Source organism: Falco cherrug, chromosome 3, assembly GCF_023634085.1.
Source record: "Falco cherrug isolate bFalChe1 chromosome 3, bFalChe1.pri, whole genome shotgun sequence".
Lineage (NCBI taxonomy): Eukaryota > Metazoa > Chordata > Aves > Falconiformes > Falconidae > Falco > Falco cherrug.
The window spans coordinates 104,502,671-104,517,797 of NC_073699.1; the positions used below are offsets into that span (position 1 = coordinate 104,502,671).

At 59.5% G+C, this 15,127-nt stretch overlaps 3 protein-coding genes across 3 annotated transcripts; all 3 read left to right on the forward strand.

Annotated features, from left to right (window-relative positions):
• Positions 1 to 732: 732 nt before the first annotated feature.
• On the forward strand, positions 733 to 4,219 carry LOC129735612 (acrosin-like; the record flags this gene model as incomplete). Its single annotated transcript, XM_055704846.1, has 6 exons — positions 733 to 790; positions 1,735 to 1,810; positions 2,351 to 2,452; positions 2,714 to 3,000; positions 3,266 to 3,411; positions 3,881 to 4,219. Coding segments are annotated over exons 1-6 (1,008 nt in total), but the record flags the coding sequence as incomplete, so codon positions are not given.
• A 3,058-nt stretch (positions 4,220 to 7,277) lies between these two features.
• Positions 7,278 to 9,599, forward strand: LOC129735613 (acrosin-like; the record flags this gene model as incomplete). The annotated part of the gene is made up of 6 exons (XM_055704848.1): positions 7,278 to 7,328; positions 7,445 to 7,497; positions 7,635 to 7,835; positions 8,097 to 8,371; positions 8,649 to 8,794; positions 9,264 to 9,599. Coding segments are annotated over exons 1-6 (1,062 nt in total), but the record flags the coding sequence as incomplete, so codon positions are not given.
• Positions 9,600 to 11,498: 1,899 nt separating this feature from the next.
• Positions 11,499 to 14,985, forward strand: LOC129735614 (acrosin-like; the record flags this gene model as incomplete). The annotated part of the gene is made up of 6 exons (XM_055704849.1): positions 11,499 to 11,556; positions 12,501 to 12,576; positions 13,117 to 13,218; positions 13,480 to 13,766; positions 14,032 to 14,177; positions 14,647 to 14,985. Coding segments are annotated over exons 1-6 (1,008 nt in total), but the record flags the coding sequence as incomplete, so codon positions are not given.
• Between the last annotated feature and the right edge of the window lie 142 nt (positions 14,986 to 15,127).

Below are 15,127 nucleotides of genomic sequence, written 5' to 3' on the forward strand. Positions count from 1 at the left end.
TGCGGCTACCAACATTGTTCTCACATCATAGCCAAAACACAGCACTTCACTAGCTACGAAGAAGAAAGTTAACTCCATGCCAGCTGAAACCAGGACACGGGGCCATCTCCTACTCGGCATGTGCTGCACAGGTCTTTGTAGCCTTCTTGATTGGTGCTGACGTGCGGAATCAAACTCTACATCTCAAGGAGGGTTATCAAGCAGGTATGTTTATCGGGGCTCCGGCTGCAAGGGGGATCGCTCCTCCTCACTTGCACACCCAGGGCTTAAGTAAGCAGATCCCTATTACACAGAAGCATACATATTCATTAAAATTCCCAAGAAAAGGCGGGGTTATTACCATTCGGTCCAGGAACTCAGTATCATAAGCCTCCTCACTCTGGCGCGGGTGCATTGACACCTGCTGGTCCTGGGCTGGGCTCTCTGGGAGGAAGGCTCGCACCCTTCCTCAGGATGTACTTTTCCCTTTGGCGCGCAGTGCTGAGGAGTCCACACCAGCAAGCGCAGAGCCAGGTTGTACTGGTTCTCTTCCCGGCTCGTACATCTTGCAGACAACATAGTTCTTGCTTACAACGTAGCTAGTCGATCGGTATCGACACGTGCAGACCGTAGTGTCCTTGTTAGTCAGTCTGTTAAACACAAGTGCTGAAGCACCAGTTGCAAGGTCTGCATATTTACCGAATGATTTTCAGCTTGAACTATCTCCGTGCAGAGTCTTTACTTCTGAGCGTCATGGCCTGTGACCGCCTTGCTGCCATCCGAAAAGCCCTGCACACTGGGACCCTCCTAGGTGGCAGAGCTTGTGTCCACACGGCAGCAGCTGCCTTGGGCCAGGGGGTTGCTCAGCCCAGCAGCACCAGCAAGTGTGGAATTGAAACCGGGAGCGAAGCCGCTAAGACAAAACCAGTATCCTATGAAGTTGGAATCCTGGCTCGGACTGGAGCCAAGAAGTCATAATTGCCTAAAACAGGGGTTGTTGCAAAGCCACATGCCCAGGAGCAGCATGTAGTACAACATCTAAGGGTTGTTAATCAAATAGCGATTGACCAACACCCGGTGCTGCCTAATCCTCCCACTTTCTCAACAGCGACAGGGGATTCTAATGTCTGTTTTACAGCATTGGACTTCGAAGGCGCCTTTTTGGCGTTCTGATTGTATGTCCTCGGCCGTGCGTAGCAGGTGCCACAGCTGCCCTCTTCAGTGTTGGTCCAGAACCACAATCCAACTCAGAGAGAGCAGGGACACGAAGCCTGCCAGAGGGCGTTGCTGTGGCTGACATAGCCAGTGAGGACTGTGCTGCGTGTGCCTTTCCCTGTGCTGCGTGCAGGAAGGTTGGCACTGCTGGGCTAGGCTTGGCTTATTTGGCTTGCCCGTCACTGCTTGCCTGCCACGACCATCAAAAGAGTGTCTCTTCAAGAGCCAAGCAGGCGCTTGCTGCCTCTAGTGGTTGCGTTCTCTGTTGTGTGTCTCTTCATTGGGCAGGAGCAGGTGGCAAAGGGCTGCCGAGAGCAGGGCGGCAGTGACCTTCGCAAAGAGGTAGCGCCGCCACGCTTGGTTTTTCCTGTGAGCTGATAGCAGGCAGAGCCGGGAGCCAGGCGCTGCTGCCTGCCACGGGGCCGGCCCACCCTCATCGCGCAAAGGGAGTATTCCACGGGGCTCTGTGGGGGCTGAGCGATCCCAGCTCCTGCCTCCCGTCCTGCTTGGAACCCCTCCTGTTGCCCCCCCTCCCCGCAGAGGCCACCACGCCCAGCCCCGTGGCAACCAGCCACTCTGTGACATCACCCCCGGGGCCAAGGGCATCCTGGGCAACGTGAGTTCGGGGGGCAGTATGTTGGCGGCTGCACTGGCGGTGACAAGCCCTCCTCCTTGCAGCTGCCACGTGTCACTGGCAGGGATGGATTTGCTGCGCCTCCTCCTCATCCTGCTGGCCATGTGCTGTCCTGCATACGGCACATGGGACAGCTGTGGGTAAGTGGCCCGAGGCTCTGGCAGGGAGCTTGGGCAAGCCCTTGTGGGCTTGGCTGGAGGGCAGCCAGTGTGGGAGGCTCATTTCCTTGCCAGCACGCAGGCTGTTGGCAGTACTCACCTACGGGGCTAAAGCAGAAAGAGGCAGGGTGTGGACACACACGTGCCCCACAGGCTTCCCCAGCCCTGCTGGCCAGGCAGCGCCTTGTGGGGAGGGAAGACGGCTGACCGTGAGCCGTAGGGGCACCAGCCATCCAGCAGGACACTAAGGAGCTTCTCTTTACAGAGGGACCTGCGGGCTCCGGCCCATGGCTTTTCAGTACGGCATGTCGCGCGTCGTGGGTGGCACAGATGCCCAGGCAGGGGCCTGGCCCTGGATCGTCAGCATCCAGAATCCCTGGCAAGCGGGCACGGGTCATACCTGCGGAGGCTCCCTCATCAGCGCACAGTGGGTCCTGACAGCAGCCCACTGCTTCATCGAGGCCAGGTAAGGCGCCACCGGGAACACGCATAGCCCCACAACACTAGCGCTTGCCCCGTGCGCAGCAGCACGGGCTACTCCCGCCCCGTTTCCTCGCAGGACACCCAGGGCCTGGGTGCTCCTTGAGCCTAAGGCACGCGAGGCCAGTCACACCCTCCCGAGCGCTGCTCTCCTCTCTCCCTCGTCAAGCGGAAGGCAGGGCAACGGCTGGGCTGCTGCAGCACGTGGCTGTGCTCCCTCTGAGTCCTCTCCCCATTTGCCTTCCAGCTACATCACCATGTGGCGCGTGGTGATCGGTGCCACGCGGCTGACTCAGCTGGGCCCTGAGGCCCAGGTGCGCAACATCAAGCGGCTGCTCCTTCACCAAGGCTACAGTAACATCACGCAGAGGAACGACATTGCCTTGCTGGAGCTGGACCAGCCTGTGCAGTGCAACGCCTACGTTCAGCTTGCCTGCGTGCCCGATGCCTCGCTGAGAGTCTCGCAGCTGAAAAACTGCTACATCAGCGGCTGGGGTGCCACGACTGCAAGATGTGAGTACCGCGGAAGTACTCGTGTGCCGAGCGCAAGCTTGGCACGCTCGGGGCCATTGCTTGGGCTTCCTGACAGCAGAGGCCAGAGCCCGAGTCAGCCTGCGGGGACGTATGCCTCTTGAGAGATGGGCCTGAGCCCTTTCCCCAGAGCAAGGCGGAAGGCAAATGCCGCTATAACGCCTCTCAGGATGCAAAGCCAAGCGCGGGCGAGGCAAGGGATTCCGCCAGGCAGGGGAGGAGAAGTGCCAGTGAGCTGCTGCTTGCTAATTCCTTCCTGTGCTCGCAGCTGGACGATCAACGGATGTGCTGCAGGAGGCCCAGGTCCGCCTCATTGATGTCAACGTCTGTAACAGCAGCCGGTGGTACAGAGGGGCCATCCACACGCACAACGTCTGTGCTGGCTATCCGCAGGGCGGCATTGACACCTGCCAGGTAGGAGCGTGCTACGAGCCAAGCCCCGTAGCACAGGCAGCCCCGCCACACGCAACTATGCCAACATGGCCCGGCATGTGCTTGGCCTGGCCAGTGCCCCTCCCACTTCAGGTCCCCACCGCTGGGGGGGCTTATACCCCCTTCCCCATCGGCAGGCCCCTGCCCAGTGCCCCTCTTGTCCCAGAGGCATGGCACTCTGCCCAGAAAGCCCTCCTAGTGTTCCTGGCAGCCCACGGCTCCCCATCCCAAGCCTGCCACAGCTCTCTTCCACACACCCACCATCACCGTGCAGTGAGGAGAGCCAGCCCCACCTTACAAGCCCACCACCCCTTCCCAGGCAAGGCTCGCTCGACACAGCCTCGCTCTGCAGGGAACACAGCTCCGGCAGGTGCCGTCAGAGAGAAGGAGCCAACCCCCGTGCTGACGGTGGCCACCCAACAACCCCTTTGTCCTCTCTCCTCCTCTGCAGGGGGACAGCGGTGGGCCTCTCGTGTGCCAAGACAGCAGTGCAGACTACTTCTGGCTTGTTGGTGTCACCAGCTGGGGGAGAGGCTGTGCCCGAGCCAGGCAGCCCGGAGTCTACACCTCCACTCAGCACTTCTACGACTGGATCCTGCTACAGATGGGCCTGCACCCAGCAGTGAGGGCTACTCCAACAGCACGCGCTTGGAGTCATTTTGTCACCACGTCAAGCCCCGTTCCGAGGCCAAGGCCCACAGCAGCGCAGTCGGGCGGCTCCTGCCCATTTCCAGTCCAGAAGCTGCTGGACTTCTTTAGCCGGCTGCAGGAGCTCCTGCAGTACCTAAGGGGAAAAACGGTGTGAGCAGCAGGACAAACGGCACGCAGGGCAGGCTGCAGTGTGCCACCACCGTTTCCTTTGGGGCAATGCCTGCCGATGCAAAGGCCACCTCAGCGTCAAAGGGCTGCTCTGCCCTGCGCCCGTGCCTCGGGACGCACACACCTGATGAGGCTGACCACGTGCTTGAAATAAAATGTTTCGGTGCTCACAGCAAACCAGGCTTCAGCTCAAGTCAGTCTCCTGTGCGAGGCAAGGACGTCCACGCCCGGCACCTGCCAAGCGAGGCAGGCTGCAGGCAGACAAGGCGGGCACAAAGGGAAAGAGTCCCTGCAAAGGGCTGAAAGTGGGCCTGCTCAGGGAGGAGGGGGAGGCTGCACTGGAGGAAGGGAACACAGGTCATCACGGGCTGGAGGGCTTGGGGAAAGGAGCTGGAAACACAGAACGTCTTTGGCCAGCTCCTGGTGGGATCCCGCTGCGCTTGTGGATGAGCCACAAGTGACCTTGAAACTGGACTCTCGTGACCCAGGACAGACGCGTCTGGAAAGACCCAAGGGTTGCACTGAGGATTTGGGGAAGGAGCTTGCCTTCGAGCCCCACATATGCCACAGACTTCATTTCCATCCTGTGTCGCGGTTTAACCCCGGCCGGCAACCAAACACTACCGGCAACCAAACGCCACGCAGCCACTTGCGCACTCCCCCCCACCCGGAGGGGTGGGGAGGAGAATCAGAAAGCAATGTAAAAGTGGAGGGTTGAGATAAGAACAATGTAATAATTTAAACAGAAGAAAGAGTGAAGAACAACAGTAACAATACCAAGAAGAAGAACAACAATAACAATTAGGATGGAAAGGTGGGGGAAAAGGGTAAAATCAAAAGGAAGGGAGAAGGAAAAAAAGGAAATGATGCCCAGTACAACTGCTCACCACCCGCTGACCGATGCCCAGCCAGTCCCTGAGCAAGAATCCCCCCACCAGCTAACCCTCCAAGTTTCTATACCAAGCATGACGTCCCACGGGATGGAATACCTCTGTGGCTGGTTCAGGTCAGCTGACCTGGCTGTGTCCCTTCCCAGTCTCTTGTGCCCCTCCAGCACTCTGGCTGGCAAGGCCCAAGAAACCAAAAAGGCCTTGACTTAGCAGAAACGCTAGGCAGCAACAACCGAAAACATCAGTGCGGCTACCAACATTGTTCTCACATCATAGCCAAAACACAGCACTTCACTAGCTACGAAGAAGAAAGTTAACTCCATGCCAGCTGAAACCAGGACACGGGGCCATCTCCTACTCGGCATGTGCTGCACAGGTCTTTGTAGCCTTCTTGATTGGTGCTGACGTGCGGAATCAAACTCTACATCTCAAGGAGGGTTATCAAGCAGGTATGTTTATCGGGGCTCCGGCTGCAAGGGGGATCGCTCCTCCTCACTTGCACACCCAGGGCTTAAGTAAGCAGATCCCTATTACACAGAAGCATACATATTCATTAAAATTCCCAAGAAAAGGCGGGGTTATTACCATTCGGTCCAGGAACTCAGTATCATAAGCCTCCTCACTCTGGCGCGGGTGCATTGACACCTGCTGGTCCTGGGCTGGGCTCTCTGGGAGGAAGGCTCGCACCCTTCCTCAGGATGTACTTTTCCCTTTGGCGCGCAGTGCTGAGGAGTCCACACCAGCAAGCGCAGAGCCAGGTTGTACTGGTTCTCTTCCCGGCTCGTACATCTTGCAGACAACATAGTTCTTGCTTACAACGTAGCTAGTCGATCGGTATCGACACGTGCAGACCGTAGTGTCCTTGTTAGTCAGTCTGTTAAACACAAGTGCTGAAGCACCAGTTGCAAGGTCTGCATATTTACCGAATGATTTTCAGCTTGAACTATCTCCGTGCAGAGTCTTTACTTCTGAGCGTCATGGCCTGTGACCGCCTTGCTGCCATCCGAAAAGCCCTGCACACTGGGACCCTCCTAGGTGGCAGAGCTTGTGTCCACACGGCAGCAGCTGCCTTGGGCCAGGGGGTTGCTCAGCCCAGCAGCACCAGCAAGTGTGGAATTGAAACCGGGAGCGAAGCCGCTAAGACAAAACCAGTATCCTATGAAGTTGGAATCCTGGCTCGGACTGGAGCCAAGAAGTCATAATTGCCTAAAACAGGGGTTGTTGCAAAGCCACATGCCCAGGAGCAGCATGTAGTACAACATCTAAGGGTTGTTAATCAAATAGCGATTGACCAACACCCGGTGCTGCCTAATCCTCCCACTTTCTCAACAGCGACAGGGGATTCTAATGTCTGTTTTACAGCATTGGACTTCGAAGGCGCCTTTTTGGCGTTCTGATTGTATGTCCTCGGCCGTGCGTAGCAGGTGCCACAGCTGCCCTCTTCAGTGTTGGTCCAGAACCACAATCCAACCCAGAGAGAGCAGGGACACGAAGCCTGCCAGAGGGCGTTGCTGTGGCTGACATAGCCAGTGAGGACTGTGCTGCGTGTGCCTTTCCCTGTGCTGCGTGCAGGAAGGTTGGCACTGCTGGGCTAGGCTTGGCTTATTTGGCTTGCCCGTCACTGCTTGCCTGCCACGACCATCAAAAGAGTGTCTCTTCAAGAGCCAAGCACGCGCTTGCTGCCTCTAGTGGTTGCGTTCTCTGTTGTGTGTCTCTTCATTGGGCAGGAGCAGGTGGCAAAGGGCTGCCGAGAGCAGGGCGGCAGTGACCTTCGCAAAGAGGTAGCGCCGCCACGCTTGGTTTTTCCTGTGAGCTGATAGCAGGCAGAGCCGGGAGCCAGGCGCTGCTGCCTGCCACGGGGCCGGCCCACCCTCATCGCGCAAAGGGAGTATTCCACGGGGCTCTGTGGGGGCTGAGCGATCCCAGCTCCTGCCTCCCGTCCTGCTTGGAACCCCTCCTGTTGCCCCCCCTCCCCGCAGAGGCCACCACGCCCAGCCCCGTGGCAACCAGCCACTCTGTGACATCACCCCCGGGGCCAAGGGCATCCTGGGCAACGTGAGTTCGGGGGGCAGTATGTTGGCGGCTGCACTGGCGGTGACAAGCCCTCCTCCTTGCAGCTGCCACGTGTCACTGGCAGGGATGGATTTGCTGCGCCTCCTCCTCATCCTGCTGGCCATGTGCTGTCCTGCATACGGCACATGGGACAGCTGTGGGTAAGTGGCCCGAGGCTCTGGGAGGGAGCTTGGGCAAGCCCTTGTGGGCTTGGCTGGAGGGCAGCCAGTGTGGGAGGCTCATTTCCTTGCCAGCACGCAGGCTGTTGGCAGTACTCACCTACGGGGCTAAAGCAGAAAGAGGCAGGGTGTGGACACACACGTGCCCCACAGGCTTCCCCAGCCCTGCTGGCCAGGCAGCGCCTTGTGGGGAGGGAAGACGGCTGACCGTGAGCCGTAGGGGCGCCAGCCATCCAGCAGGACACTAAGGAGTTTCTCTTTATAGAGGGACCTGCGGGCTCCGGCCCATGGCTTTTCAGTACGGCATGTCGCGCGTCGTGGGTGGCACAGATGCCCAGGCAGGGGCCTGGCCCTGGATCGTCAGCATCCAGAATCCCTGGCAAGCGGGCACGGGTCATACCTGCGGAGGCTCCCTCATCAGCGCACAGTGGGTCCTGACAGCAGCCCACTGCTTCATCGAGGCCAGGTAAGGCGCCACCGGGAACACGCATAGCCCCACAACACTAGCGCTTGCCCCGTGCGCAGCAGCACGGGCTACTCCCGCCCCGTTTCCTCGCAGGACACCCAGGGCCTGGGTGCTCCTTGAGCCTAAGGCACGCGAGGCCAGTCACACCCTCCCGAGCGCTGCTCTCCTCTCTCCCTCGTCAAGCGGAAGGCAGGGCAACGGCTGGGCTGCTGCAGCACGTGGCTGTGCTCCCTCTGAGTCCTCTCCCCATTTGCCTTCCAGCTACATCACCATGTGGCGCGTGGTGATCGGTGCCACGCGGCTGACTCAGCTGGGCCCTGAGGCCCAGGTGCGCAACATCAAGCGGCTGCTCCTTCACCAAGGCTACAGTAACATCACGCAGAGGAACGACATTGCCTTGCTGGAGCTGGACCAGCCTGTGCAGTGCAACGCCTACGTTCAGCTTGCCTGCGTGCCCGATGCCTCGCTGAGAGTCTCGCAGCTGAAAAACTGCTACATCAGCGGCTGGGGTGCCACGACTGCAAGATGTGAGTACCGCGGAAGTACTCGTGTGCCGAGCGCAAGCTTGGCACGCTCGGGGCCATTGCTTGGGCTTCCTGACAGCAGAGGCCAGAGCCCGAGTCAGCCTGCGGGGACGTATGCCTCTTGAGAGATGGGCCTGAGCCCTTTCCCCAGAGCAAGGCGGAAGGCAAATGCCGCTATAACGCCTCTCAGGATGCAAAGCCAAGCGCGGGCGAGGCAAGGGATTCCGCCAGGCAGGGGAGGAGAAGTGCCAGTGAGCTGCTGCTTGCTAATTCCTTCCTGTGCTCGCAGCTGGACGATCAACGGATGTGCTGCAGGAGGCCCAGGTCCGCCTCATTGATGTCAACGTCTGTAACAGCAGCCGGTGGTGCAGAGGGGCCATCCACACGCACAACGTCTGTGCTGGCTATCCGCAGGGCGGCATTGACACCTGCCAGGTAGGAGCGTGCTACGAGCCAAGCCCCGTAGCACAGGCAGCCCCGCCACACGCAACTATGCCAACATGGCCCGGCATGTGCTTGGCCTGGCCAGTGCCCCTCCCACTTCAGGTCCCCACCGCTGGGGGGGCTTATACCCCCTTCCCCATCGGCAGGCCCCTGCCCAGTGCCCCTCTTGTCCCAGAGGCATGGCACTCTGCCCAGAAAGCCCTCCTAGTGTTCCTGGCAGCCCACGGCTCCCCATCCCAAGCCTGCCACAGCTCTCTTCCACACACCCACCATCACCGTGCAGTGAGGAGAGCCAGCCCCACCTTACAAGCCCACCACCCCTTCCCAGGCAAGGCTCGCTCGACACAGCCTCGCTCTGCAGGGAACACAGCTCCGGCAGGTGCCGTCAGAGAGAAGGAGCCAACCCCCGTGCTGACGGTGGCCACCCAACAACCCCTTTGTCCTCTCTCCTCCTCTGCAGGGGGACAGCGGTGGGCCTCTCGTGTGCCAAGACAGCAGTGCAGACTACTTCTGGCTTGTTGGTGTCACCAGCTGGGGGAGAGGCTGTGCCCGAGCCAGGCAGCCCGGAGTCTACACCTCCACTCAGCACTTCTACGACTGGATCCTGCTACAGATGGGCCTGCACCCAGCAGTGAGGGCTACTCCAACAGCACGCGCTTGGAGTCATTTTGTCACCACGTCAAGCCCCGTTCCGAGGCCAAGGCCCACAGCAGCGCAGTCGGGCGGCTCCTGCCCATTTCCAGTCCAGAAGCTGCTGGACTTCTTTAGCCGGCTGCAGGAGCTCCTGCAGTACCTAAGGGGAAAAACGGTGTGAGCAGCAGGACAAACGGCACGCAGGGCAGGCTGCAGTGTGCCACCACCGTTTCCTTTGGGGCAATGCCTGCCGATGCAAAGGCCACCTCAGCGTCAAAGGGCTGCTCTTCCCTGCGCCCGTGCCTCGGGACGCACACACCTGATGAGGCTGACCACGTGCTTGAAATAAAATGTTTCGGTGCTCACAGCAAACCAGGCTTCAGCTCAAGTCAGTCTCCTGTGCGAGGCAAGGACGTCCACGCCCGGCACCTGCCAAGCGAGGCAGGCTGCAGGCAGACAAGGCGGGCACAAAGGGAAAGAGTCCCTGCAAAGGGCTGAAAGTGGGCCTGCTCAGGGAGGAGGGGGAGGCTGCACTGGAGGAAGGGAACACAGGTCATCACGGGCTGGAGGGCTTGGGGAAAGGAGCTGGAAACACAGAACGTCTTTGGCCAGCTCCTGGTGGGATCCCGCTGCGCTTGTGGATGAGCCACAAGTGACCTTGAAACTGGACTCTCGTGACCCAGGACAGACGCGTCTGGAAAGACCCAAGGGTTGCACTGAGGATTTGGGCAAGGAGCTTGCCTTCGAGCCCCACATATGCCACAGACTTCATTTCCATCCTGTGTCGCGGTTTAACCCCGGCCGGCAACCAAACACTACCGGCAACCAAACGCCACGCAGCCACTTGCGCACTCCCCCCCACCCGGAGGGGTGGGGAGGAGAATCAGAAAGCAATGTAAAAGTGGAGGGTTGAGATAAGAACAATGTAATAATTTAAACAGAAGAAAGAGTGAAGAACAACAGTAACAATACCAAGAAGAAGAACAACAATAACAATTAGGATGGAAAGGTGGGGGAAAAGGGTAAAATCAAAAGGAAGGGAGAAGGAAAAAAAGGAAATGATGCCCAGTACAACTGCTCACCACCCGCTGACCGATGCCCAGCCAGTCCCTGAGCAAGAATCCCCCCACCAGCTAACCCTCCAAGTTTCTATACCAAGCATGACGTCCCACGGGATGGAATACCTCTGTGGCTGGTTCAGGTCAGCTGACCTGGCTGTGTCCCTGCCCAGTCTCTTGTGCCCCTCCAGCACTCTGGCTGGCAAGGCCCAAGAAACCAAAAAGGCCTTGACTTAGCAGAAACGCTAGGCAGCAACAACCGAAAACATCAGTGCGGCTACCAACATTGTTCTCACATCATAGCCAAAACACAGCACTTCACTAGCTACGAAGAAGAAAGTTAACTCCATGCCAGCTGAAACCAGGACACGGGGCCATCTCCTACTCGGCATGTGCTGCACAGGTCTTTGTAGCCTTCTTGATTGGTGCTGACGTGCGGAATCAAACTCTACATCTCAAGGAGGGTTATCAAGCAGGTATGTTTATCGGGGCTCCGGCTGCAAGGGGGATCGCTCCTCCTCACTTGCACACCCAGGGCTTAAGTAAGCAGATCCCTATTACACAGAAGCATACATATTCATTAAAATTCCCAAGAAAAGGCGGGGTTATTACCATTCGGTCCAGGAACTCAGTATCATAAGCCTCCTCACTCTGGCGCGGGTGCATTGACACCTGCTGGTCCTGGGCTGGGCTCTCTGGGAGGAAGGCTCGCACCCTTCCTCAGGATGTACTTTTCCCTTTGGCGCGCAGTGCTGAGGAGTCCACACCAGCAAGCGCAGAGCCAGGTTGTACTGGTTCTCTTCCCGGCTCGTACATCTTGCAGACAACATAGTTCTTGCTTACAACGTAGCTAGTCGATCGGTATCGACACGTGCAGACCGTAGTGTCCTTGTTAGTCAGTCTGTTAAACACAAGTGCTGAAGCACCAGTTGCAAGGTCTGCATATTTACCGAATGATTTTCAGCTTGAACTATCTCCGTGCAGAGTCTTTACTTCTGAGCGTCATGGCCTGTGACCGCCTTGCTGCCATCCGAAAAGCCCTGCACACTGGGACCCTCCTAGGTGGCAGAGCTTGTGTCCACACGGCAGCAGCTGCCTTGGGCCAGGGGGTTGCTCAGCCCAGCAGCACCAGCAAGTGTGGAATTGAAACCGGGAGCGAAGCCGCTAAGACAAAACCAGTATCCTATGAAGTTGGAATCCTGGCTCGGACTGGAGCCAAGAAGTCATAATTGCCTAAAACAGGGGTTGTTGCAAAGCCACATGCCCAGGAGCAGCATGTAGTACAACATCTAAGGGTTGTTAATCAAATAGCGATTGACCAACACCCGGTGCTGCCTAATCCTCCCACTTTCTCAACAGCGACAGGGGATTCTAATGTCTGTTTTACAGCATTGGACTTCGAAGGCGCCTTTTTGGCGTTCTGATTGTATGTCCTCGGCCGTGCGTAGCAGGTGCCACAGCTGCCCTCTTCAGTGTTGGTCCAGAACCACAATCCAACCCAGAGAGAGCAGGGACACGAAGCCTGCCAGAGGGCGTTGCTGTGGCTGACATAGCCAGTGAGGACTGTGCTGCGTGTGCCTTTCCCTGTGCTGCGTGCAGGAAGGTTGGCACTGCTGGGCTAGGCTTGGCTTATTTGGCTTGCCCGTCACTGCTTGCCTGCCACGACCATCAAAAGAGTGTCTCTTCAAGAGCCAAGCAGGCGCTTGCTGCCTCTAGTGGTTGCGTTCTCTGTTGTGTGTCTCTTCATTGGGCAGGAGCAGGTGGCAAAGGGCTGCCGAGAGCAGGGCGGCAGTGACCTTCGCAAAGAGGTAGCGCCGCCACGCTTGGTTTTTCCTGTGAGCTGATAGCAGGCAGAGCCGGGAGCCAGGCGCTGCTGCCTGCCACGGGGCCGGCCCACCCTCATCGCGCAAAGGGAGTATTCCACGGGGCTCTGTGGGGGCTGAGCGATCCCAGCTCCTGCCTCCCGTCCTGCTTGGAACCCCTCCTGTTGCCCCCCCTCCCCGCAGAGGCCACCACGCCCAGCCCCGTGGCAACCAGCCACTCTGTGACATCACCCCCGGGGCCAAGGGCATCCTGGGCAACGTGAGTTCGGGGGGCAGTATGTTGGCGGCTGCACTGGCGGTGACAAGCCCTCCTCCTTGCAGCTGCCACGTGTCACTGGCAGGGATGGATTTGCTGCGCCTCCTCCTCATCCTGCTGGCCATGTGCTGTCCTGCATACGGCACATGGGACAGCTGTGGGTAAGTGGCCCGAGGCTCTGGCAGGGAGCTTGGGCAAGCCCTTGTGGGCTTGGCTGGAGGGCAGCCAGTGTGGGAGGCTCATTTCCTTGCCAGCACGCAGGCTGTTGGCAGTACTCACCTACGGGGCTAAAGCAGAAAGAGGCAGGGTGTGGACACACACGTGCCCCACAGGCTTCCCCAGCCCTGCTGGCCAGGCAGCGCCTTGTGGGGAGGGAAGACGGCTGACCGTGAGCCGTAGGGGCACCAGCCATCCAGCAGGACACTAAGGAGCTTCTCTTTACAGAGGGACCTGCGGGCTCCGGCCCATGGCTTTTCAGTACGGCATGTCGCGCGTCGTGGGTGGCACAGATGCCCAGGCAGGGGCCTGGCCCTGGATCGTCAGCATCCAGAATCCCTGGCAAGCGGGCACGGGTCATACCTGCGGAGGCTCCCTCATCAGCGCACAGTGGGTCCTGACAGCAGCCCACTGCTTCATCGAGGCCAGGTAAGGCGCCACCGGGAACACGCATAGCCCCACAACACTAGCGCTTGCCCCGTGCGCAGCAGCACGGGCTACTCCCGCCCCGTTTCCTCGCAGGACACCCAGGGCCTGGGTGCTCCTTGAGCCTAAGGCACGCGAGGCCAGTCACACCCTCCCGAGCGCTGCTCTCCTCTCTCCCTCGTCAAGCGGAAGGCAGGGCAACGGCTGGGCTGCTGCAGCACGTGGCTGTGCTCCCTCTGAGTCCTCTCCCCATTTGCCTTCCAGCTACATCACCATGTGGCGCGTGGTGATCGGTGCCACGCGGCTGACTCAGCTGGGCCCTGAGGCCCAGGTGCGCAACATCAAGCGGCTGCTCCTTCACCAAGGCTACAGTAACATCACGCAGAGGAACGACATTGCCTTGCTGGAGCTGGACCAGCCTGTGCAGTGCAACGCCTACGTTCAGCTTGCCTGCGTGCCCGATGCCTCGCTGAGAGTCTCGCAGCTGAAAAACTGCTACATCAGCGGCTGGGGTGCCACGACTGCAAGATGTGAGTACCGCGGAAGTACTCGTGTGCCGAGCGCAAGCTTGGCACGCTCGGGGCCATTGCTTGGGCTTCCTGACAGCAGAGGCCAGAGCCCGAGTCAGCCTGCGGGGACGTATGCCTCTTGAGAGATGGGCCTGAGCCCTTTCCCCAGAGCAAGGCGGAAGGCAAATGCCGCTATAACGCCTCTCAGGATGCAAAGCCAAGCGCGGGCGAGGCAAGGGATTCCGCCAGGCAGGGGAGGAGAAGTGCCAGTGAGCTGCTGCTTGCTAATTCCTTCCTGTGCTCGCAGCTGGACGATCAACGGATGTGCTGCAGGAGGCCCAGGTCCGCCTCATTGATGTCAACGTCTGTAACAGCAGCCGGTGGTACAGAGGGGCCATCCACACGCACAACGTCTGTGCTGGCTATCCGCAGGGCGGCATTGACACCTGCCAGGTAGGAGCGTGCTACGAGCCAAGCCCCGTAGCACAGGCAGCCCCGCCACACGCAACTATGCCAACATGGCCCGGCATGTGCTTGGCCTGGCCAGTGCCCCTCCCACTTCAGGTCCCCACCGCTGGGGGGGCTTATACCCCCTTCCCCATCGGCAGGCCCCTGCCCAGTGCCCCTCTTGTCCCAGAGGCATGGCACTCTGCCCAGAAAGCCCTCCTAGTGTTCCTGGCAGCCCACGGCTCCCCATCCCAAGCCTGCCACAGCTCTCTTCCACACACCCACCATCACCGTGCAGTGAGGAGAGCCAGCCCCACCTTACAAGCCCACCACCCCTTCCCAGGCAAGGCTCGCTCGACACAGCCTCGCTCTGCAGGGAACACAGCTCCGGCAGGTGCCGTCAGAGAGAAGGAGCCAACCCCCGTGCTGACGGTGGCCACCCAACAACCCCTTTGTCCTCTCTCCTCCTCTGCAGGGGGACAGCGGTGGGCCTCTCGTGTGCCAAGACAGCAGTGCAGACTACTTCTGGCTTGTTGGTGTCACCAGCTGGGGGAGAGGCTGTGCCCGAGCCAGGCAGCCCGGAGTCTACACCTCCACTCAGCACTTCTACGACTGGATCCTGCTACAGATGGGCCTGCACCCAGCAGTGAGGGCTACTCCAACAGCACGCGCTTGGAGTCATTTTGTCACCACGTCAAGCCCCGTTCCGAGGCCAAGGCCCACAGCAGCGCAGTCGGGCGGCTCCTGCCCATTTCCAGTCCAGAAGCTGCTGGACTTCTTTAGCCGGCTGCAGGAGCTCCTGCAGTACCTAAGGGGAAAAACGGTGTGAGCAGCAGGACAAACGGCACGCAGGGCAGGCTGCAGTGTGCCACCACCGTTTCCTTTGGGGCAATGCCTGCCGATGCAAAGGCCACCTCAGCGTCAAAGGGCTGCTCTGCCCTGCGCCCGTGCCTCGG